Genomic DNA, 24,972 nt, shown 5'->3' on the forward strand with positions numbered 1-24,972 from the left:
CGGAAAACAAATCGTTGGAAGAAGATTAGTGTTTAACGTCCAGTCGACTATGAAGTCGTTAAAGACGGAGCACAAGCTCGGATTAGGGATGGAGGGAGAAGGAGTTCGGCATTTGCCCTTAAAAGCGATTTAGGGAAATCACGGAAAACAAATCGTTGGAAGTCCTCTCAGCCTTGTTGCCTCTACGACGACTACTTTCGTCGTACGTCCAACACTGATTTCTGCGGTTACTGCACGCAGTGTTGCTTGTCTGTTAGCACTGAAAACACCGCGCAAACGCCGCTGCTCTCGGGCGTTCAGTCAAGATGTCGGCCACTGCGTTGTCCGGGGTGAGAGGTAATGCCTGAAATTTGGTATTCTCGGGACACTCTTGACACTGTGGATCTAGGAATCATTGAATTACCTAACAGCTTCCGAAAGGGAACGTCCTATGCGTCTTTTTTTTTTTTAATCTCATTTTGTTCGCTTTCGTTCGTTGCATCTGCTGGGGGCGGACGTCGTAAGACATCCGCTTAAGTTCGTTGATGATCTATTAACTCAGTTTTTTTTATTGCAGAGGGCATCTAACCCTCTGACCGAACACGCTGAGCTACCGTGCTGGCGTCTAGCTCCAACGACCACACTGCCCTATCAAACCTTGTGTACGTGATACTACCGCCATCTCTACATCTGCATTTCGGTGTTGGAAGAACCCACCACTCGTGTTAAACCACCAGAAATGTCTCAGTTAAACCGGTGAGTCTGCAGGTTTTTGTGATAGTGTAGCCAATCCGTCCTTGAACTGACTTGGTGAGCCGCAGTGCAGAAATCCTCCCTACCTATTATGTGTAGATGCTCTCGTAGTCTTATGTCCCCTTGTAGAGCTGTAGATTCTAAAAGTGCAATACTACTATGTTTTACATAATGAAGAGGAAAGAAGCTTTTTTTTGTGCAAATAATTTTTATTTGGGATGCCATTACGGTGCGTTTATTTAAGAAACACTGTGAAAGGTTTCTGTTGGATTCCTTTCATGTTAATTTCTTAAATATGTTGTCATTTACGGCATAAATTCCTCCTCTAAATTTACTGTGGTGTTTCTATCTGGGAGGAGACTGAGCAGTGAAACGTGTTACTTTTACACATAAACAAGAACGATCTGTCACACTACTACACTTCAAAACACAGTTTATATGTAATTCATGTCACACAGTCTCATACGGAACCTACATCCGTTTTCTTTTATATACTGAATATGATAAGATACTGTCATCCCCCTTCCCTTCTGTGTGAGAGGATGAATGAGCAAACGTATTTGTAGTTGGATGCTTGATGGTAGCAGACAAGCCTGTCTGCTAGAGAACAGTAGGACCAACGTCGGAACAGGTAGCTACGCTTTGTAGAAGCAAAGAGGTTTCTATTCTTAGTATGGTCCTGTCCGTCCCTTGTCATGTTGGTACAGGAAGCTGCCTCTCTGGTCACTTCCGTTTGTATTTGGGAAGCACGCTCGGTAGGAGCCCAGGTCAGTCTGTCCGCGGCGAGCGTCTGAAGTGGTAAGATCTCTGGCTAACCACGTGTCTGCTAAGTCCGTAGGACAATGGATTTCTTAAGTTCAGCCTAACTGAAAATTTAATCACCTTTATTTCAGGTTTAGCTCTAAAATATCTAATGTTATCTTAAATTGCAACGCAGTGTAATTCGCATGTGAAGTTCAGAATATCTTCCGGTAGTTGCTTTGTCACTACTTTGTGAGTAAAGTGGAACCACGTGTTGATCAGTAACTCTAACTAAGATCATCAATCTTAAATGCGAATGTGAGTGAGATTATAACATCTCGTCTTGACAATATTTTTCAATATAGCAACTTTTCTTTATGTTCAGCCCACGTGGGGTGTACTTTGTGAGACCAGTACCACGTGCTTATACAATTGTTTGACCCATCAGGTTAATAGCAAGACGATAGTAACCAGTTCGAGGTTTTTCTTTAGTAAATTGCATTTCGATGTAATTTATTTTAATTATCAAAATTATTGTGGAGTTACACTCTTTGTGTAAACCAAGTTGACCACGTGAAGCATGTGGTGTAAGCATCAAAGTAGCCCTCAGCTATTCTTTTCGGGAAGATTTCACAGAGAGTTAGTATGAATTTAGTATACCAGTGTGTGGTAATTACATGACGGACAGGATTGCGCTACGAACGTAACTTCTTTGGGTGAAAATTGAATCGGTTGGTTGTGGTTAATTTCCTCTTGCATATATTTCAACGTTCTTCGTGTGTTATTTTATGAATGCAGTGTTGAATGCAGCCTCCCAATCTTGGCTCCATATTTGATGTGTTCCGTAAGATTACAAACTCACATTTTCACAGTCCTAAATAAGGCACCAGCTTAGTTATGACTCAAGTTTAATATGCCGAAATTTCAATGATCAATGTTAAAATAAATTTCCAAATGTAAACTGATTTATTTCTTTTTATTTAATTTCTCTTATATATATATATATATATATATATATATATATATATATATATATATATATATATATATATATATCACCGATTGTCGTATGACTATTATAAGATTATAATTAATGTTAATCTGGTTGGGAATTTGGTAAGCTAGACTGGATGCCTGGTGAAACAGTTGCTCAGTAATGCAAGGTTAACTTCCCCAGACAGCTCACAGCTTTTAACCCGCTTTTATTGTCTATCAGTACCACTTTCATAGCAAATAAAAGCAACAACGTTACAACTGTAAAATGATTTTGTTCACACTGATTAAGCTATTAACGGTACGAGGTCATGGTGTACCGCATGACCAGTTGGAAAGGCACCCTATCAACAAGTGCCGAGTATGGCGCACAGCCTGCAGCTTAAGCGTACAACTGGCGTAGTTCGAATAAAATCGTACATCTTCATGTCAGGGTTATTCATTTATTTATTAATATCAACGTTTCCTGGCATTGTAAAATTGCTGAAAGGCAACTTTTTTTTAGCAAATATTTATTAATAACAGTTACTTTATTCGCGCGAGAATAAATGTCCTATCCCTACGTAATTATTTGCTGACGTCACGAGCAATTTCTGCATCGGCACCGCATCCCACTGGTTCTGAAAGCGCCAGATGGTCAATTGCCTCTGCTAAGGCCGGTATTACACTATCAAATTTCTTTGTCAAAGATTTGATCAAAGATGTGATCAAATATACGTCAAATTTATTTGACAAAGATCTTCGACGTGGCGCTGAAAAGGGGTATTACACTGTTGTCATATTTTTCGTCAAAGTTCAAGATGGCTGACAACAACAACTTGTTATTAACCGCAGCAGTTGCATTTACCACAATTGCTCTGTGTGCACATGCGGAAGAGAATCGGGGAGAAAAAAAGGAAACGTATCTGGGTGAAGCCGTGGATTTTACGACGACACGATAAAAGCATTCAACGAAACTTGTTACATGAGCTTATAGTGGAGGACGTCAAGTAGTACATCAATTACTTAAGAATGGTCTCAGTGAAGTGTATCCTCATATTACAAAGCACAATACTCACTTAAGAACTGCTATATCTGCAGAAGACAGGCTCACTATAACACTCCGATTCCTTGCTACAGGAGAGAGTTAGGTTACGTTAGGTCTCCAATCTTCTTAATCTATTTTTGTATTCAGGGTGCCTCACGTTGTAAAGCGCCTCATCAGCTCCATTCATCTCTATTAATTTTGTAGTTGTCGGAACACACCAATTGTATTTACTGGCAATGTTTATAAAAACACTACAGATGACAGAACGCTGCAGGAATGCTAGCGCTCCACATAGTAACACGTCACATTGCAGTGAACAGAAGACAAGCGATTCCTTTGATCAAATGTACAGCAAGGACCTAGATTTGATCAAATATTTGACGACATTTGACAAATTTCCCTATTACACCATCAGATTTCTTTGACAAAGATATTTGACAAATTTATTGGACAAAGAAATTTTATAGTGTAATACCGGCCTAACCAGCATGGGAACCTACCGCTCTCTCGCTACTTCACATACTATAGCGCTGATGCATTCACTTCATGTATATGAAATAGCAAAACTGTAAATGAAGTGCGCTCTTATCTGCAAATAAAGGGTACCTCACGCTATCGTATGACGTTTGTCACCTCAGTGTACGAGTACGAGGTGTGGCTAGAAAAAAACCGGACTAGTACTGGTGAAACAATAAAACGAATGCAATAAGGCTGAAAGTCGCGTGGCCTGTCACGTGACTCTCGCTCCGCCTACTGCTCGAGTTTCATCTGCCTCCTGCACTCAGTCTGCCCGTGGCGTCTGTTTTAAGTAGTTGACGTTTTGTCTGTGCGTCGGAAAATGTTGAGTGTACAGAAAGAACAGCGTTTTAACATCAAATTTTGTTTCAAACTAGGAAAATCTGCAAGTGAAACGTTTGTAATGTTACAACAAGTGTACGGCGATGATTGTTTATCGCGAACACAAGTGTTTGGGTGGTTTAAACGATTTAAAGATGGCCGCGAAGACACCAGTGATGACACTCGCACTGGCAGACCATTGTCAGCAAAAACTGATGCAAACATTGAAAATATCGGTAAACTTGTTCGACAAGATCGCCGTTTAACAATCAGAGCAGTGTCTGAGTTAACAGGAGTTGACAAGGAAAGTGTTAGGCAGATTCTTCATGAAAGTTTCAACATGAACAAAGTGTGTTCAAAAATGGTTCCAAAGTGTCTCACAATTGAACAGAAAGAACGCCGAACAATGATTTGTTCTGACATCCTGGAAAACATTGAAAGTGATCCCACCTTCTTACAAAATGTTATTACCTGCGATGAATCGTGGTTTTTTACTTACGATCCCGAAACTAAACGCCAATCGATGCATTGGAAAACTCCTGGTTCTCCACGACAAAAAAAAAAGCACGAATGTCAAAATCGAAATTCAAGGCAATGATGATTGTTTTTTTTTTTGACATCAAAGGGATTGTGCACATTGATTGGGTACCAGAGGGACAAACAGTGAATCAGCATTACTACATTAGCGTCCTGGCTACCCTACGTGAGCGAGTACGGAGAAAACGGAACGATTTGTGGAGAAAAAAGTCATGGATCCTTCACCAAGACAATGCCCCAGCTCACAGTGCGTTGTCAGTGAAGACGTTTTTGGCAAAACACAACATTCCCATCTTAGATCATCCACCCTACTCACCTGATTTGGCCCCCTGTGACTTTTTTCTTTTCCCTAAAGTCAAGTCAGCTTTGAAAGGAACTAGATTTGAGAATGTTGAAGCAGTAAAAGAAAAAGCGACGGAAGTAATGTATGGACTTACCGAAAATGATCTGCAGCATTGCTATGAACAGTGGAAAATTCGTATGGAGCGGTGTAGAGACCGAGGAGGAGAGTACATTGAAGGAGATAACATGAAATTGTAAATAATTGTAAATAAATGTTTTTTCCAGCATCAGTCAGGTTTTTTTCTAGCCGCACCTCGTATGCTACTTACGAACTATGATCTTCCTAACAGAAAATCACGAATCCAGTCACTCAGCTCAGTCTGTAGACAGGCAATTTAATTAGAAGCCAGTTGTGAGGAACGGTACCAAAAGCCTTCTGGCAATCTAGAAACATGCAGTCAACTTTAGATCCCAAGTCGACAGCACCCATTACTTGAAAATAAACAGTGTTTCACAGACAAATTTTAGTTTCTAGTACTTCTTGATTAATACGCAATTTCAGATCCCAAATGCACTCATGAAGGTTTGATTGTAAAACACACTGTTGAGGGCCGTAACTCTCTGCAAGGTTTATGAGAAGACAGGTACTTGTGAGTCTTACTTTGTGACGTCTATCTGGTCCTGGACCTCCACGCCGCCCAGCCTGCGGTAGACGGAGAAGAGCACCCGGTCGCCTTTACAGGCAGACCCGCGGCCGTCGATGAGTACGTAGACGTAACGCCGCGTCGTCGCGAAGTAGCTGTGCAGGCCCACCTCGAAAGAGTCGTCTATGTGCTGCGAGCCTGGACCTGCGTACCTGCCGGAAAAAAAAGCCTGCCGTCATGCGCATCATTCCAACCACCACCTGTATGTAAGAAGGGTAGAAGGACGGAACCTCAAAATTACAGACCAATATCCTTAACATCGGATTGTTGCAGGATTCTCGAACATATTCTCAGTTCGAATATAATGAAATTCCTTGAGGCAGAGAAGTTGCTGTCCATGCATCAGCACGGCTTTAGAAAGCATCGCTCCTGCGAAACGCAACTCGCCCTTTTTTTCACATGATATCTTGCGAACGTTTCTAGCATTTGTAGACTTAGAGAAAGCTTTTGACAATGTTGATTGGAATACTCTCTTTCAAATTCTGAAGGTGCCAGGGGTAAAATACAGGGAGCGAAAGGCTATTTACAATTTGTACAGAAACCAGATGGCAGTTATAAGAGTCGAGGGGTATGAAAGGGAAGCAGTGGTTGGGAAGGGAGTGAGACAGGGTTGTAGCCTATCCCCGATGTTATTCAATCTGTATATTGAGCAAGCAATAAAGGAAACAAAAGAAAAGTTCGGAGTAGGAATTAAAATCCATGGAGAAGAAATAAAAACTTTGAGGTTCGCCGATGACATTGTAATTCAGTCAGAGACAGCAAAGGACTTGGAAGAGCAGTTGAACGGAATGGACAGTGTCTTGAAAGGAGGATATATGAACATCAACAAAAGCAAAACGAGGATAATGGAATGTAGTCAAATTAAATTGGGTGATGCTGAGGGGATTAGATTAGGAAATGAGACACTTAAAGTAGTAAAGGAGTTTTGCTATTTAGGCAGTAAAATAACTGATGATGGTCGAAGTAGAGAGGATATAAAATGTAGACTGGCAATGGCAAGGAAATCGTTTCTGAAAAAGAGAAATTTGTTAACATCGAGTATAGATTTAAGTGTCAGGAAGTCGTTTCTGAAAGTATTTGTATGGAGTGTAGCCATGTATGGAAGTGAAACATGGATGATAAATAGTTTGGACAAGAAGAGAATAGAAGCTTTCGAAATGTGGTGCTACAGAAGAATGCCGAAGATTAGATGGATAGATCACATAACTAATGAGGAGGTATTGAATAGAATTGGGGAGTAGAGGAGCTTGTGGTACAACTTGACTAGAAGAAGGGATCGGTTGGCAGGACATGTTCTGAGGCATCAAGGGATCACCAATTTAGTGTTGGAGGGCAGCGTGGAGGGTAAAAATCGTAGAGGGAGACCAAGAGATGAATACACTAAGCAGATTCAGAAGGATGTAGGCTGCAGTAGGTACTGGGAGATGAAGAAGCTTGCACAGGATAGAGTAGCATGGAGAGCTGCATCAAACCAGTCTCAGGACTGAAGACCACAACAACAACAAAATCTTGCGAACCATGGATGAAGGGTATCAGACGGATGCCATATTCCTTGACTTCCGGAAAGCATTTGACTCGGTGCCCCACTGCTGACTCCTAACTAAGGTACGAGCATATGGGATTGGTTCCCAAGTATGTGAGTGGCTCGAAGACTTCTTAAGTAATAGAACCCAGTACGTTGTCCCCGATGGTGGGTGTTCATCGGAGGTGAGGGTATCATCTGGAGTGCCCCAGGGAAGTGTGGTAGGTCCGCTGTTGTTTTCTATTTACATAAATGATCTTTTGGGTAGGGTGGATAGCAATGTGCGGCTGTTTGCTGATGATGCTGTGGTGTACGGGAAGGTGTCGTCGTTGAGTGACTGTAGGAGGATACAAGATGACTTGGACAGGATTTGTGATTGGTGTAAAGAATGGCAGCTAACTCTAACTATCGATAAGTGTAAATTAATGCAGATGAATAGGAAAAAGAATCCTGTAATGTTTCAATACTCCGTTAGTAGTGTAGCGCGTGACACAGTCACGTCGATTAAATATTTGGGCAAAACATTGCAGAGCGATATGAAGTGGGACAAGCATGTAATGGTAGTTGTGGGGAAGGCGGATAGTCGTCTTCGGTTCATTGGTAGAATTTTGGGAAGACGTGGTTCATCTGTAAAGGAAACCGCTTATAAAACACTAATACGACCTATTCTTGAGTACTGCTCGAGCGTTGGGATCCCTACCAGGTCGGATTGAGCGAGGACATAGAAGCAATTCAGAGACGGGCTGCTAGATTTGTTATTGGTAGGTTTGATCATCACGCGAGTGTTAACGGAAATGCTGCAGGAACTCGGGTGGGAGTCTCTAGAGGAAAGGAGGCGTTCTTTTCGTGAATCGCTACTGAGGAAATTTAGAGAACCAGCATTTGAGGCTGAGTGCAGTATAATTTTACTGCCGCCAACTTACATTTCGTGAAAATACCACAAAGATAAGATAAGAGAGATTAGGGCTCATACAGAGGCATATAGGCAGTCATTTTTCCCTCGTTCTGTTTGGGACTGGAACAGGGATAGAAGATGCTAGGTGTGGTACGAGGTACCCTCCACCACGCACCGTATTATGGATTGCGGAGTATGTATGTAGATGTACATGTACCCACATCCCAGTGACCGTAAATGCTTGAACATAAACTTTCCCGCTTGCGTTGTTGAACAAGTGCTCCTCATGCTGTTGTCTTCAATCGAAAAAAAAAAAATGGTTTCTTGCGCCTCTTCAAGCTGTACTTGGAGTCACGAACGATAGCGGTCGAATTTAGCTTTGTCCTGCGCACCTACGTCACGCCTTCTCCGACAGCCAATGAATGTCCAGTAGTCCTCTGAGCTCTCTGCTGTTAATGTCGTAGCCAATGTGAGCTTTAAACGTGGTCTCGGAGAGTTATTGAATGAATTTTTATTCCATTTGTTGATAGTTGTCATTGCTGAAGTTGGCGGTAAGCGCCAAATTCTACATAAACAAGCGAGAGACGTAACTTGCACAATATACGCTTTCACCAACTTCAAAGCACGTGTAAGTGCGTACGGCAACAGTCGCTTGGAATCGACAACAATGAAAGATTTTTATCAAACCTCTTTGCTCAAAGTACTTCGCTGAAGCTATTACACTATCGTCAAAGTTTTCGTCATAGCTAGAGAATGGATGCTGAACTGTTGATCGTCTGTACAGCAACATTTAATGTAATATTGGTGGTGAGCACGTTGCTTAAAAAGGAAGAGAAACGGCTTACGTATGCAACCATGGACAGCGAGAAGAAAAGCTCGAAATGTTCACCAGAATTTCTTTCGTGAGCTATTATGCGAGGGCATAAACAGCTACGAAACTGTACATTAGAAGATGTAAATTTGAAAATGGGTGAACGAACGTTTCAATTTGTCCTTATGAAAGCGGCCCTTCATATTTGCAAACAACATACTCATTCGAGAAATGTGATTTCTGCTACTGATGGTTATGTCAAGATTTTTAGCAACAAGAGAAACCTATTCGAGTTTGCAATATAGTATTCGTATCGAGCACTACAATTTCACGTATTGTTCCGAAAAATATCTGAAACAACATATAAATCACTTGAGGAAAAATGTATGAAGATTAGGTTATGTTACTTAGAGTAACAAATAAATACAGTTCGCTTGTGTACACTTTACTGGCAATACTGTCATTCCCACACCGCCAAAGACACCTTAGTTGTTTTAATTTCTTCCTCACATCATCCACGGCGTGGCCACTTCGAATAGAGTTGAGGTCTGCAGCTATTTCTTTATAACACTCTAACTGCTGACTGAGGTTTTAAGAATCATTGTGTTTGATGTTATGAAAATGTCGCTTCATTCATACTTGTACGTTATCAATTTGGTGGTAGCCACACATGAAGTAAACTTTGAACACATTTTAAGGTTAGAACCTACTGAAGCGAATAAAACAAGTATACACTACGGCGAAATTTGATCAAAGCTAGGTCTACGATCTAACTTTGAACAAAGATATTTGATCAAAGACTTTTATCAAAGCTTCCATATTACACTATCAAAGATTTCACAAAATGACTTTGATCAAAGATATTTGTCAAAGAAATTTGACAGTTTAATACGGGCCTAAATTCCTTACCTCTGTATAAGTACGTTAAGTACTGCAATCTAATCCATCTCAATATGCTTACTGCAGTCAAGCCTTTGCTTCATTCCACACCCCCCCCCCTCCGCCCCCCCTCTCTTTTTCCCAAACCATTACCGAACTAGCCCTTGACGCCTCACAATATATCCACAAAGCCGATACCTTTTCTATTAAACTGCGCCTTTACGGTGCTCTCTGCCTAACTCTATTAAATATCACTTAATTAATTACTTTCATTGAACTTGGGACCATAGCTACAACAAACAGTTAAAATAGATGCCTCTCACATGAAACTATTAGTTTTATTTTATTTGTACAACGGCTGCAAAATTTCAGCCTTATTCCATTCTCAACTGTCTCGACATTTGCAAAGAATATTAGTCAAAAACCAGCTATCGTAAATTAAGGGATATAGTATAGCTTGCTCATATTGGATGTGAATAGTGCTAAAAAAAACTTGAAATGGGTGTAAATTCTTACGGACCAAACTTCTGAGGTCATCGTTCCCTAGACTTACACACTACTTAAACTAACTTATGCTAAGAACAACACACACACCCATGACCGAGGGAGGACTCGAACCTCCGGCGGAAGGAGCCGCCCAATCCGTGACATGGCGCCTCAAACCGCGCGGGAACTTCGCGCGGCTGTGGATAGTGACCGCAGCTATTGTTCTTCTGAGTGTAAGTAGAATATGATGCTTTAAGGAGTGTTTAAACGAAAAGGTACGAAATGTCGTAACAACAAAACCTGTTGAAATTTATACATGCCGCTTTGGGATAATGTAGTGAGACATGAGACATCTAGGCAATGGAACCATGCGCGCGTCACCCCCCCCCCCCCCTTAAAAATTCAAATATGTACCCTCAGCAGCCAAGGTGATGTCCATCATCTTTTGTGAAGTCCGACACTCGTCAAGCTCATCGAGCACGGACAAACCATCATCAGTGACGTGTACTGTGAGACACTTCGTTGCCTTCGCAAGTCCATCAAGAGCGAATGGCCTGGGCTGCTCACGCATGGAGTGATTCTGCTCACGGTAACGCGCGTACACACATCTCCAACGTCACACAGTGTGTAATGGCCTCGTTTTATAGAGGGAACAGCTTGAGCATTCGTCCTACGGCCCTGATATGCCTTTCTGTGGCTTGCATGTGTTTGGTCAACTAAGAAAACAACTCAAAAGAAAGCGCTACAGATCGGACGATGAACTGGACACTGAAGGGCTGACTCCTGTCGTGATAACTTTTGAATAACGACTTATTACATTCAGAGTGTTGTTTCGAAGTTTTTCTTTTGAACATCGCCCATGCTTAGTAATAAACATAATTTTCAGTTTCTGACGTGCTCCCGTATTAATGATGCAACTGATACAGGTTTTTATTACAACTATGACTTTTGTAATGCCTCGAGATGGACTTCGAAATTTCTCTATAAAATCATGGTTCATGAATACTGCTTCGGACAACAATAATTATTAGTTTTATCATTTTTCCGTACATGAACTCTATAATATCTTTGATGTACGATAAAAAGCGAATACCTCCTATTTTTGATGTCCCTTCGGTATATTGAGCCAGGCATGTAAGTATCCACTTTAGTTGACAAGAATGTCTTTGCAGCTCATTAGTATTTGGCAGCTTTACGTTAGCTAGAACGTTCGGTCAGACGCCAACAGCCATATATCGTTTCTTGCTTAAGTATAAATCTTGTTCTGAGAGTTATTGTTGTTGTGGTCTTCAGTCCAGAGACTGGTTTGATGCAGCTCTCCATGCTACTCTATCCTGTGCAAGGTTCTTCATCTCCCAGTACCTACTGCAACCTACATCCTTCTGAATCTGCTTAGTGTATTCATCTCTTGGTCTCCCTCTGCGGTTTTTACCCTCCACACTGCCCTCCAATACTAAATTAGTGATCCCTTGATGCCTCAGAATATGCCCTACCAACCAAACCCTTCTTCTAGTCAAGTTGTGCCACAAATTTCTCTTCTCTCCCATTCTATTCAGTACCTCCTCATTAGTTATGTGATCTTCCCATCTAATCTTCAGCATTCTTCTGTAGCACCACATTTGGAAAGCTTCTATCCTCTTCTTGTCTAAACTATTTATCGTCCATGTTTCACTTCCATACATGGCTACACTCCATACAAATACTTTCAGAAACGACTTCCTGACACTTAAATCTATACTCGATGTTAACAGATTTCTCTTCTTCAGCAATGCTTTCCTTGCCATTGCCAGTCTACATTTTATACCATCTCTGCTTCGACCATCATCAGTTATTTTGCTCCCCAAATAGCAATACACATTTACTACTTTAATCGTCTCATTTCCTAATCTAATTCCCGCAGCACCACCCGATTTAATTCGACTACATTCCATTATTCTCGTTTAGCTTTTGTTGATGTTCATCTTATATCCTCCTTTCAAGACCATGTCCATTCCGTTCAACTGCTCTTCCAAGACCTTTGCTGTCTCTGACAGAATTACAATGTCATCGGCGAACCTTAAAGTTTTTATTTCTTCTCCATTGATTTTAATACCTACTCCGAATTTTTCTTTTGTTTCCTTCACTGCTTGCTCAATATACAGATTGAATAACATCGGAGAGAGGCTACAACCCTGTCTCACTCCCTTCCCAACCACTGCTTCCCTTTCATACCCCTCGACTCTTATAATTACCGTCTGGTTTCTGTACAAATTTAAAATAGCCTTTCGTGTCCTGTATTTCACCCCTGCCATCTTCAGAATTTGAAAGACAGTATTCCAGTCAACATTGTCAAAATCTTTCTCTAAGTCTACAAATGCTAGAAAAGTAGGTTTGCCTTTCCTTAATTTAGCTTCTAAGATACGTCGTAGGGTCAGTATGGCCTCACGTGTTCCAACATTTCTACGGAATCCAAGCTGATCCTCCCCAAGGTCAGCTTCTACCAGTTTTTCCATTCGTCTGTAAAGAATTCGTGTTAGTGTTTTGCAGCATTGGCTTATTAAACTGATAGTTCGGTAATTTTCACATCTGTCAACACCTGCATTTTTTGGGATTGGAATTACTATATTCTTCTTGAAGTCTGAGGGTATTTCGCCTGTCTCATACATCTTCCTCACCAGATGGTAGAGTTTTGTCAGGGCTGGCTCTCCCAAGGCTGTCAGTAGTTCTAATGGAATGTTGTCTACTCCCGGAGCCTTGTTTCGACTTAGGTCTTTCAGTGCTCTGTCAAACTCTTCACGCAATATAATATCTCCCATTTCATGTTCATCTACATTCTCTTCCATTTCTATAATATTGTCCTTAAGAAGATCACCCTTGTATAGACTCCCTATATATTCATTCCTTCCACCTTTCTGCTGGTTGGTTGGTTGCTTGGGGAAGGAGACCAGACAGCGTGGTCATCGGTCTCATCGGATTAGGGAAGGATGGGGAAGGAAGTCGGCCGTGCCCTTTCAGAGGAACCATCCCGGCATTTGCCTGGAGTGATTTAGGGAAATCACCCACCTTTCTGCTTTCCCTTCTTTGCTTAGAACTGGGTTTCCATCAGATCTCTTGATATTCTTGCAAGTGGTTCTCTTTTCTCCAAAGGTCTCTTTAATTTTCCTGTAGGCAGTATCTATCTTACCCCTAGCGAGATAACCTCTACATCCTTACATTTGTCCTCTAGCCATCCCTGCTTAGCCATTTTGCGCTTCCCGTCGATCTCATTTTTGAGACATTTGTATTCCTTTTTGCCTCCTTCATTAACTGCATTTTTATATTTTCTCCTTTCATCAATTAAATTCAATATCTCTTCTGTTACCCAAGGATTTCTATTAGCCCTCGTCTTTATACCTACTTGATCCTCTGCTACCTTCAGTATTTCATCTCTCAAAGCTACCCATTCTTCTTCTACTGTATTTCTTTCCCCCATTCTTATCAGTCGTTCCCTAATGATCTCCCTGAAGCTCTCTACAATCTCTGGTTCTTTCAGTTTATCCAGGTTCCATCTCCTCAAATTCCCACGTTTTTGAAGTTTCTTCAGTTTTAATCTACAGGTCATAACCAATAGATTGTGGTCAGAGTCCACATCTGCCCCTGGAAAAGTCTTACAATTTAAAACCTAGTTCCTGAATCTCTGTCTTACCATTATATATTCTATCCGAAACCTGTCAGTATCTCGAGGCTTCTTCCACGTATACAACCTTCTTTTATGATTCTTGAACCGAGTGTTAGCTAAGATTAAGTTATGCTTTGTGCAAAATTCTACGAGGCGGTTTCCTCTTTCATTTCTTCCTCCCAATCCATATTCACCTACTACGTTTCCTTCTCTCCCTTTTCCTACTATCGAATTACAGTCACCCATGACTATTAAATTTTCGTCTCCCTTCACTATCTGAATAATTTCTTTAATCTCATCATACATTTCTTCAATCTCTTCGTCATCTGCGGAGCTAGTGGGCATATAAACTTGTACTACTGTGGTTGGCGTGGGCTTCGTATCTATCTTGGCTACAATAATGCGTTCACTATGCTGTTTGTAGTAGCTTACCCGCATTCCAATTTTCCTATTCATTATTAAACCTACTCCTGCATTACCCCTATTTGATTTTGTATTTATAACCCTGTATTCACCTGACCAGAAGTCTTGTTCCTCCTGACACCGAACTTCACTAATTCCCATTATATCTAACTTTAACCTATCCATTTCCCTTTTTAAATTTTCTAACCTACCTGCCAGATTAAGGGATCTGACATTCCACTCTCCGATCCGTAGAAGGCCAGTTTTCTTTCTCATGATAACGACGTCCTCCTGAGTAGTCCCCGCCCGGTGATCCGAATGGGGGACTATTTTACCTCCGGAATATTTTACTCAAGAGGACGTCTTCATCATTTAACCATACAGTAAAGCTGCATGCCCTCGGGAAAAATTACGGCTGTAGTTTCCCCTTGCTTTCAGCCGTTCGCAGTACCAGCACAGCAAGGCTGTTTTCGTTAGTGTTACAAGGCCCGATCAGTCAATCATCCAAAATATGCCCCTGCAACTACGGAAAAGGCTGCTGCCCCTCTTCAGGAACCACACGTTTGTCTGGCCTCTTAACAGATACCCCTCCGTTGTGGCTGCACCTACGGTACGGCTATCTGTATCGCTGAGGCACGCAAGCCTCCCCACCAGCGGTAAAGGGGGGGGGGGGGTTCTGAGAGATCTCCTGCATAAAAAATAAATGTTCTGAGAGTACATTTTTTTTTTTTTTTTGCAGGAGATAATAATCTGATGTTTTCTAACTGAATGTTCATGCAGCGCGACAGTTTGAATTTCCCGGCGCGGTTCAATTATTGACGCACTGCTAACGATGTCTTTAACGCCCGGGATGGCACTGCTGGATAAAAAGTATACAAAGTTTTCATTAAAACTTTTAATGAAAATAATCGGTTAATGACTCATTTTAAATTTTAGCAGTTCTGCGTCTAACTGAAGCCAAATTAGGTACTTTGAACTTACGTAACGGGACTGCGAATTATAACGTTTCCTCTCTCCCATATCTTAAATACTAAATTCAAATTTTACTTAGAGAAAAGTTTGTTTCCCCCTTATCCTACTTACGCAAACGTTATAATTTGCATTCGCTACTTGTGGACACTCTCCAAATACAACATATGCAAGGGGCTAGAAAGACATAATGTGCCTTCACTGGTGTTTGAAAAACGTATTGCTTAAAAATGTGCATATACTTCGAAATGGCCTAAGACCGAAATTTTAGAATACTGCAATAAATAAAGAAAAACTGACAGTTCTAGGTGGGATGCAGTCATTTAATATCTCGAAACTTGCTGCCAGATTGAAACTGTGTGCGGACCGGGACCTGACGCCGAGACGTTTCTCTTTCATAAGCAATTGCTCTGCCAGCTGAGATTCCCAAGCACGATACACCACCTTTTTTTTTACTTCCGCCGGTACCTCATCTCCTACCGCCCTCTCGTTCAAGAGTCCTATTCCTGCAGGTTTCACAGGGGAGCTTCTGTGAAGCAATGGAAAGTAGGAGATGAGGTAGTAGCGGAAGGAAGCCTCTGAGAACGGGTAGTGCTTGGGTAGCTCAGTTGGTAGAGCATTTGCCCGCGAAAAGCGAAGGTCTCGGTTTCGTGCCCTGGTGCGGCACATATTTAAATCCGCCAGAAAATTCCGTACCAGCGCACATCTTAATTGGTTTTCTGATCAGCACGTTATTTTTGGTGTCTTCAGTAGCACCACATTTCTAAAGCTTCTAATATCTTCTTGTCTGTCCTGGTTACCGTCCACCTTTTACTTTCACATAAGGCTAGATATTAGATAAATAATTTCAGAGAAGACTTTTGTATTAGACGTTAAAATATTTACAATTTTGAAGAAAATTTATCATCCGGTTTCCAGTATGCATTTCACACCCTTTTTACTTCTACCGTCGTTGTTTATTTTGCTGCCAAAATAACAAAACTACTTCCAGCGTCTCATCTTCCACACCAATTCCTTCAGAATCGCCTGATTTCATTCGATTACATTGAATTATCCATACTTAAGTCTTGATGTTCTTCTTATAACATCTGTTCACCACATTATCCATTTTATTCAACTGATTCCACGTCCTTGGCAATCTTTATTTCTTTCCCTGCAGTCTAGTTTATTTTCTCATTTTTCCTTGATTTATTTCACTGTTTGCTCTATATTCGGATTGACTAAAAAAGCGGGTATGCCACAACACCGTCACACTACCATCTCAATTACCGTCTCCCTACCATACATGCTTTTCAAGTCTTACACATTGCGTCAACCGTAAAATGAAGTTAGGTAAATAGCACGAAGGTACTGCCAAAATTGTAGCTATAACTTCTGAATCTGAGTTGGGGTCGGATGCCTTTCTGAGGGTAGTAATGTCGACCTTTCTATTGCGACAGTAAGAATACCCGTTCAATGCTCTGCATATCATCGAGTTCGTTGGTCCCGGTTACTATGATGTCATAGAGGCAATTCACAGTGAGCCGTACGACGAACTTCTTCATAGAGAACGTTGTAAAACTCTTTAGACACAGGCAGGGCCGGCCGGAGTGGCCGTGCGGTTCTAAGCGCTACAGTCTGGAACCGAGGGACCGCTACGCTCGCAGGTTCGAATCCTGCCTCGGGAATGGATGTGTGTGATGTCCTTAGGTTAGTTAGGTTTAATTAGTTCTAAGTTCTAGGCGACTGATGACCTCAGAAGTTAAGTCGCATAGTACTCAGAGCCATTTGAACCATTTGAACACAGACAGGGTGCGCCAACGCAGCCAGAAGATGGCAATGCAAATGTCATACAAGTTCTAGGAGAGGTTAATGACAACGAAACTATAATGATTTTGGGTTGGTGCGTAAGTTCAAACAAACATAACAGACACTTTAGTCATCCGTAGTATATTCTCCTTTACTATTTACAACAGTCTCCCAAGTCCGGGGATAACTTATCGATTCCGAGACCATAGAAATCACTTGGTTTTGAGGCTAAGAACTCGTCGAGTCATGTTCGGGGCGTATTTGCATCCGGAAAGGAAGTTCCTTGAAGCTTCTTCGATAGAGAGCAGAAAAAAGTGAACATCTGGTGAACATCAGGTGAATAAGGTACGCGTGGAGTGAATTCCAAACCCAACTCCTATATAGTCATCGTGGAGTAGCGTCACTTCACGCAGTCTTCCTGATCGTTGTTCTTCGATTGTGTCTGTAAGATGTCTTATTTGTTGACAATAAATGTCACCCCTGATGGTTACACCTCGGGGACGCAATTCTTAGTACACCACGCCGTACACCACGCCGTACACCATGCCGTCGCCTTTCCACCAGATGCATAACATTATGTTTTGTGGATGCGCACAGGTCTTTGTACAGGGAGTTTATAACAATATTTGTTTATGGTACATTTAGCTTTTTTATAAATTTTTTGCTTTATAATTTCGCATATTGGTGCTACATTTTATGTGTATGTAAGGTACTGGAGGTTGAAGTTTGTAACGTCCCCTTTGAACAATTATACAAGACTGTGCTTAAACTGACACACAATATTTTTAGCGCAACGCAATCTGACTTTCAAAAACCCCTACAAAAGAATGGCCCTGACTAACATTTACCTATACCTATCACAAATTACTTACCTCACCAAAAATCTTCGTTACTCGAACTACTGCAATACAGCGAGCGCCACTACTGCCAGCTAAATAAAAGATTCAAACTACGGAAGGCACTAACTACTGATAGGCATAGTTAGCAAATGAAAGATTTTAATAGAGAACAAACAATGTATTTACCTTAATAGTGTTCAAAAGTCATAATGTATGTAGCAGTTCATGATATCCAATATTACAAATTTCAAAACTCCGCCATCTCTCTCCTCACATCCACCACTGCTAGCGGCTCACCTCCAGCTGCGCAACGCTACGCGCTGTTAACATCCAGCTGCCGCTGCCCAACACTACAATGGCAGACAACAATGCAAACTAGCCACAGACTGCACATAGCACAGCCAGTGATTTTCATACAGAGCGCTACGTAACGTTGCCAATAAGAAAACATAAACAGCCTACTTACAAGTTCTTTGTATCGTATGTGAATAATGTAAGTAAAATACTGTGCAAATTGTTTATTATGTTAAATAATTTCCTGATGACCTTCGTATTTAAAAATATTTTATGTGTATAAATTGATCATGTTGATGTGAATTTGACAATTTAAGAAATGGTCACGCTTAGCAGCAATATAAAACATAAGTGCTATGTAAAAGCCAGTGTGCTTTTGTTTAAAATGAAAGTGGCTCTGGGGAGTGGAGAAGGTGGCAAGGGCGAACTGGCGCTCAAGTGCGGGAAGAAAGTCACACAGTCTGTAGGGAGCAGTGATTGAGGCAACTCCTTTGTGGAGCAGGAGAAGCTTTGCCTGTGAATTCGCACAAAATGCCTCGGATGGAGACTGCAAACGGCTTACGGCACAGCTGTGATTTGTTGGACTAATGTATGTAAAATTGGACGACGCCAAGAAGAGAAATGAAGCCCATGCAGAAAGAGACTTGCAGGCCGTACTGTGGGTAGTGTAGCCGCCATAATTTTTCGCCACGCCCAAGCCTCCAGCCACCACATAATACTTTTTTATAGTAAGTTTATTTTTGTACAGCGTGAACCATTAATTTAAACTGTGTTTTAATAATCATTCTTGAACTTTAAAGAAAGTGGTTCACCCCGTTATTTCATCCTAATCATGCACCTATATAGGGTTCCTTCCTGGTGCTTGATGAATCAGAGTATCCTATTTCACACACTTACGAAGTGCCAAGTTAATATAAAGAGGCACCACTTAATTTGTTTTTGTGTTTTCTTCACTATTGCAACGTGTTATAGTAAAAGATTGCTTACGTAAAATTCAGTCAGCATGTAGCTAAGTTACTAGAATCTGGTAAACGACTATACAGAGTTATTTCAAAGAATAATAGCTTTTGAAACTAAATTCCAGTAAGACAGAGGTTTTCTTGAAGTGTAATGATTAGTATAAAAAGTGTGTGCTCCAGTATTTAAGTATTTTAGATTTAAGTTTGTTTATTATAGAAAATGATTTTCTATATGTCCACCCGGGCCAATATTTTTTGTTTAGCTTCCCTGAAGTTATCTACTGGGCTTTTTCCCTTTTAAAAACGTGATGCATAAGGGTGTTGTAGTTAAAAAGAAATTTCAGTGTCTGCACCAACATTGTTTACGCGAAGTAATATTAATTTGAAGAATCAAATTAAACAGTAGGGAGAAAGTAAGCAAAAACTCATAATTCTGCTTTTCCAGTACTTCAGTGTTTCATTGCCTCGATAGGCTGGCGACCATTAGTATATGTTTTAAATCACTAAATGAACTAGGAACTGAGTTGTCCTAGCCTCAGTACAATATTATTTATATTGCGTTTCTACGTAACCGCTGAGTAAAATCTTATGAAAAGAATTCAATAGTCTGATTTACTTATCCATTAGACATATCACACAGTCAGATCCTGTAAAAAGGGTAACTCTATTGATTAGCTTTTCCTATTAACAGGACTGATCTCCCATTGTATACTTTATTTGGAAACTAAATATAATTTTAGTAGGAGCGTGATACGTGGCTTTTCCCGTAACAGGACTATTTGCTCTGTTGGGGTATAGTACACGCGACAACAAAGAGGAAGGTTTTTCTGTTATTTTGGTAAAAGCATACTAGATTATAATACGAGGGTCACTCCAAAAGAAGTGCACACTATTTTTGTAAAAATACAGTTTTCATTCTGCATGTGCGAAAGTTTTACAGTGTGTAGGTACATCCCTCCCGCTTGTTTTTAAACTTAGTTCAACCTTTTCCCGTTTGTGGCGGCGTCACAGCATGTCTTCAAGATGGCTGCTACAGTTGACGTTCGTCAGAAGAAACGTGCTGTCATAGAATTCCTGTGCTGTGAAAACGAGACAGTGAGAAACATCCATAAGAGGTTGAAAAAGGTGTATGGAGATGCTGCTGTCGATCGCAGTACAGTTAGTCGGTGGGCAAGCAGGTTACATGATGAAAGCGGGCACGGCAATATTGAGGATTGTCCTCACAGCGGCAGGCGTCGCACTGCACACACTCCAGACAATGTGCAGAGAGTTAACGAATTGGTGACTGCTGACAGATGCATCACAGTGAACGAATTGTCACACTACGTTGAGATAGGGGAAGGAAGTGTTTGCAGAATACTGAAAGTGTTTGCGTTAAAAAAGGTTTGTGCCAGGTGGGTTCCCAGGATGTTGACAGTGGCTCACAAAGAAACAAGAAAAACGTCATGCAGCGAACTTTTGGAACAGTACGAGAATGGTGCAGATGAATTTCTTGGAAGAATTGTGACAGGTGATGAAACATGGATCCATCATGTTTCACCAGAGATGAAGAGGCAATCAATGGAGTGTAATCATGCAAATTCACCCAAGAAAAAAAAAATTCAAAACGACATCTGGAGGACTCTTGCTTGTGGTCATCATGCCAAGTGGAACCACCATAAATTCTGATGCATATGTGACGACACTGAAGAAACTTCAAGATCGAATGAGTCGTGTTCGACCACACCGGCAAAAGCAGGATGTTTTGCTGTTGCACGACAATGCACTGCCACATGTCAGTCAAAAAACCATGGATGCCATTACAAAATTCGGATGGACAACACTGAAACACCCGCCTTATAGTCCTGACCTAGCTCCATTTGACTATCATCTCTTTGGGAAACTGAAAGACTCTCTTCATGGAACAAGGTTTGAAGATGATGACTCCCTTGTGCACGTTGCCAAACAGTGGCTCCAACAGGTTGGTCCAGAATTTTACCGTGCGGGTATACAGGCGCTGGTTCCAAGATAGCGTAAGGCAGTTGAGAGGGATGCAAATTATGTGGAGAAATGAAAATATTATTCCTAAAGGATGTATCTACACACTGTAAAACTTTAAAACATGTAGAATAAAAGATGGATTTAAAAAAAAAATAGTGTGCATTTCTTTTGGAGTGACCCTCGTATTAGAGATAGGGTTACAAGTTGCTGCTTTTTTTTTGGGCTCAGTCGTCAGTTTCTTTTCATTACCTTAGCATAAAGACATCAATTCTCGTCACCAGATGTACGATAAGAATGGTCAGTGTTATTCACGAGCCAATTGATGACGAGCAATCAGAGAAGCACATATGGCCACATGCTGATTTTTGTGATTTTTGGCTTAGAGCATTTGGTACCCACACACTCGATTTTTGAACCTTCCCCATTGCGTGAAAATGTCTCACGACGATGGGATGATCGCAGTTCGTCACATCTGCCAGTTCTCGAGTACACGACGAGGATAATCTGTTGTGGATGAATGCGTTTAACGATCTTCACCAAACCCCAAAGATCTTCCGGAACGTTGAGAGTCACTAATGTCAAAACGATCCACTTTAAAACCATTTTCTTGGCATGCTCTGTCTAATGGCATTATCCCCATACACGGGGCAAATGTTTCTGCTGTCTCCGCCACTCTCATCCCTCTATTGAAATCAAAGAGAAGAATATATAGAAAATGTTCCGATTTCTCCACTTGGCACTCCGTTTTCTACCGTCCACAGCTCCACTTCCCTACCTCGAAATGGCAAAATGACAATATGTTAACTCAAATATCAACTACACACAAAAATGACAATCGATAAATAAAGCCATAGCAACTGGAATACCAACATGCGAGACAAAATCGATACCAACATAAGCATGGACCCAAAACTTATGTAAGACGTGGCTAATGGTATTATTCCTATCACGAGTTTGAACAGGCGTTTTAACGACTTGCAATAGACAGACGGCTACCGTACGCCTAAGATCACGGTTTGCCGTATGCGACCAGTGTCCTGCTCGATTTTAAGAGTGGGTTGTATCTCATCTGACGTTGATTCACTGCTGAACTGAATGTGGCTTGTTCTAGGGTATTTACACCACTGGCCATTAAAATTGATACACCACGAAGATGACGTGCTACAGACGCGAAATTTAACCGACAGGTAGAAGATGTTGTGATATGCAAATGATCAGCTTTTCAGAGCATTCAAACAAGATTGGTACCGATGGCGACACCTACTGCATGCTGACATGAGGAAAGTTTCCAACTGATTTCTCATACACAAACAGCAGTTTACCGGCGTTGCCTGGTGAAACGTTGTTGTGATGCCTCGTGTAAGGAGGAGAAATGCATACCATCACGTTTCAGACTTTGATAAAGGTCAATTGTAGCCTATCGCGATTGCGGTTTATCGTATCGCGACATTGCTGCTCGCATTGGTCGAGATCCAATGACTGATAGCAGAATATGGAATCGGTGGGTTCAGGAGGGTAATACGGAACGCCGTGCTGGATCCCAACGGCCTCGTATTCACTAGCAGTCGAGATGACAGGCATCTTATCCGCATGGCTGTAACGGATCGTGCAGCCACGTCTCGATCCCTGAGTCAACAGATGGGGTCGTTTACAAAACAACAACCATCTGCACGAACAGTTCGACGACGTTTGCAGCAGCATGGACTATCAGCTGGTAGACCATGGCTGCGGCTACCCTTAACGCTGCATCACAGACGGGAGCGCCTGCGATGGTGTACTCAACGACGAACATGGGTGCACGAATGGCAAAACGTCATTTTTTTCGGATGAATCCAGGTTCTGTTTACAGCATCATGATGGTCGCATCCGTGTTTGGTGACATCGTGGTCAACGCACATTGGAAGCGTGTATTCGTCTTCGCCATCCTGGCGTATCACCTGGCGTTATGTTATGGGGTGCCATTGGTTACACGTCTCGGTCACCACTTGTTCGCATTGGCGGCTCTTTGAACAGTGGACGTTACATTTCAGATGTGTTACGATCCGTGGCTGTACCCTTAATTCAATCCCTGCGAAACCCTACATTTGAGCAGGATAATGCACGACCGCATGTTGCAGGTCCTGTACGGGCCTTTCTGGATACAGAAAATGTTCGAGTGTTGCCCTGGCCAGCACATTCTCCAGATCTTTCACCAACTGAAAACGTCTGGTCAATGGTGGCCGAGCAACTGGCTCGTTACAATACGCCAGTCACTACTCTTGATGAACTGTGGTATCGTGTTGAAGCTGCATGGGCAGCTGTACCTGTACACGCCATCCAAGCTCTGTTTGACTCAATGCCCAGGCGTATCAAGGCCGTTATTACGACCAGAGGTGGTTGTTCTGGGTACTGATTTCTCAGGATCTATGCACCCATATTGTTTGAAAATGTAATTACATGTCAGTTCTAGTATAATACATTTGTCCAATGAATACCCGTTTGTCATCTGCATTTCTTCTTGGTGTAGCAATTTTAATGGCCAGTAGTGTAGTAGGACGTGTTGAACCGTAATCGCCTCTCGATTGGCATTCCCATTTGGTGCATCATGTATTTCACTGACTAGTATCTGTGGTATACGCTATATGGCATTGCTGTCGCTACTACGCTCACAGGGGAAAGGCATTCTGATGACTAATGCAGCTCGAAGACTGCGGGACTGGACGGGAGAGCAGTGGGCGTGCGTAGATGGGACGTAGTAACGGTAGCGTCCAGCAATACCATATCGTCGCTATAGCATTGTTCACGGAAGAGGCGTCTTTCGCACAACAGCCATGCATGGAATGATGAAGATCGACGTGCCAAGCTCAGATAACGAAAAACAATTTTCTGTCAGTGTGTGGACTGGTATTGTTGCACAAGATCAGTTATGTGGTTTCGGCACGACGGTTCACCAAACTACTTCGATATTAGTGACTGCACTCACCCTCATCACTGGATTACAAAGATATGGCATGTATCATGACCAGAATGATCGTCCGATTTTTACTCCAATGGATTTCTTCCTATGGAATTGCTTGAAGTCGTTGATGTGTGATACTCCAGCAGAAGCTGAAATGGGACTGGCTGATCAACTGCTGACTGCCTGACTCATTGCAAAACCGATAACAGTGGCATATAAGAGAGTGCGGGAAAATTATACGAAACATTGTAACACATACTTTGTTACTTTGAATATGTGTGTTTTATTGCACTAAAATAACTAGTTTCTTGTCGGAAGGTACCCAGTAAAGACCGTTTAACGTTTACTTTTACCGTAAAGTTATCGAGCACCTTATGTAAACTGTGCGCCACAGGTCTCGAAATGGTTAAAAAAAATGGCTCTGAGCACTATGGGACTTAACATCTGAGGTCATCTGTCCCCTAGAACTTAGAGCTACTTAAACCTAACTAACCTAAGGACATCACACACACCCATGCCCGAGGCAGGATTCGAACCTGCGACCGTAGCGGCCGCGCAGTTCCAGACTGAAGCGCCTAGAACCGCTCGGCCACACCGGCCGGCAGCTCTCGAAATCCCAGGCGACATAAATCAAGAGAAATTGCTCCAGTTTTCGAGCGGGATGTACACTGAGGTAATACCTCCTAATATGGGAAACCTCCTAATATCTTATCGGAACAC

At 41.8% G+C, this 24,972-nt stretch overlaps 1 protein-coding gene across 1 annotated transcript in view; it reads right to left on the reverse strand.

Moving 5' to 3' along the window:
- LOC126262528 (venom dipeptidyl peptidase 4-like) overlaps positions 1 to 24,972 on the reverse strand; it is a 272,420-nt gene that overhangs the window by 52,132 nt on the left and 195,316 nt on the right. Inside the window, exon 13 of the mRNA XM_049959201.1 lies at positions 5,811 to 6,005. Within this exon, the coding sequence (XP_049815158.1) occupies positions 5,811 to 6,005 (195 nt within the window). The remainder of the gene's footprint in view (positions 1 to 5,810; positions 6,006 to 24,972) is intronic.

Source organism: Schistocerca nitens, chromosome 6 (genome assembly GCF_023898315.1).
Source record: "Schistocerca nitens isolate TAMUIC-IGC-003100 chromosome 6, iqSchNite1.1, whole genome shotgun sequence".
In the NCBI taxonomy this organism is placed as follows: Eukaryota; Metazoa; Arthropoda; class Insecta; order Orthoptera; family Acrididae; genus Schistocerca; species Schistocerca nitens.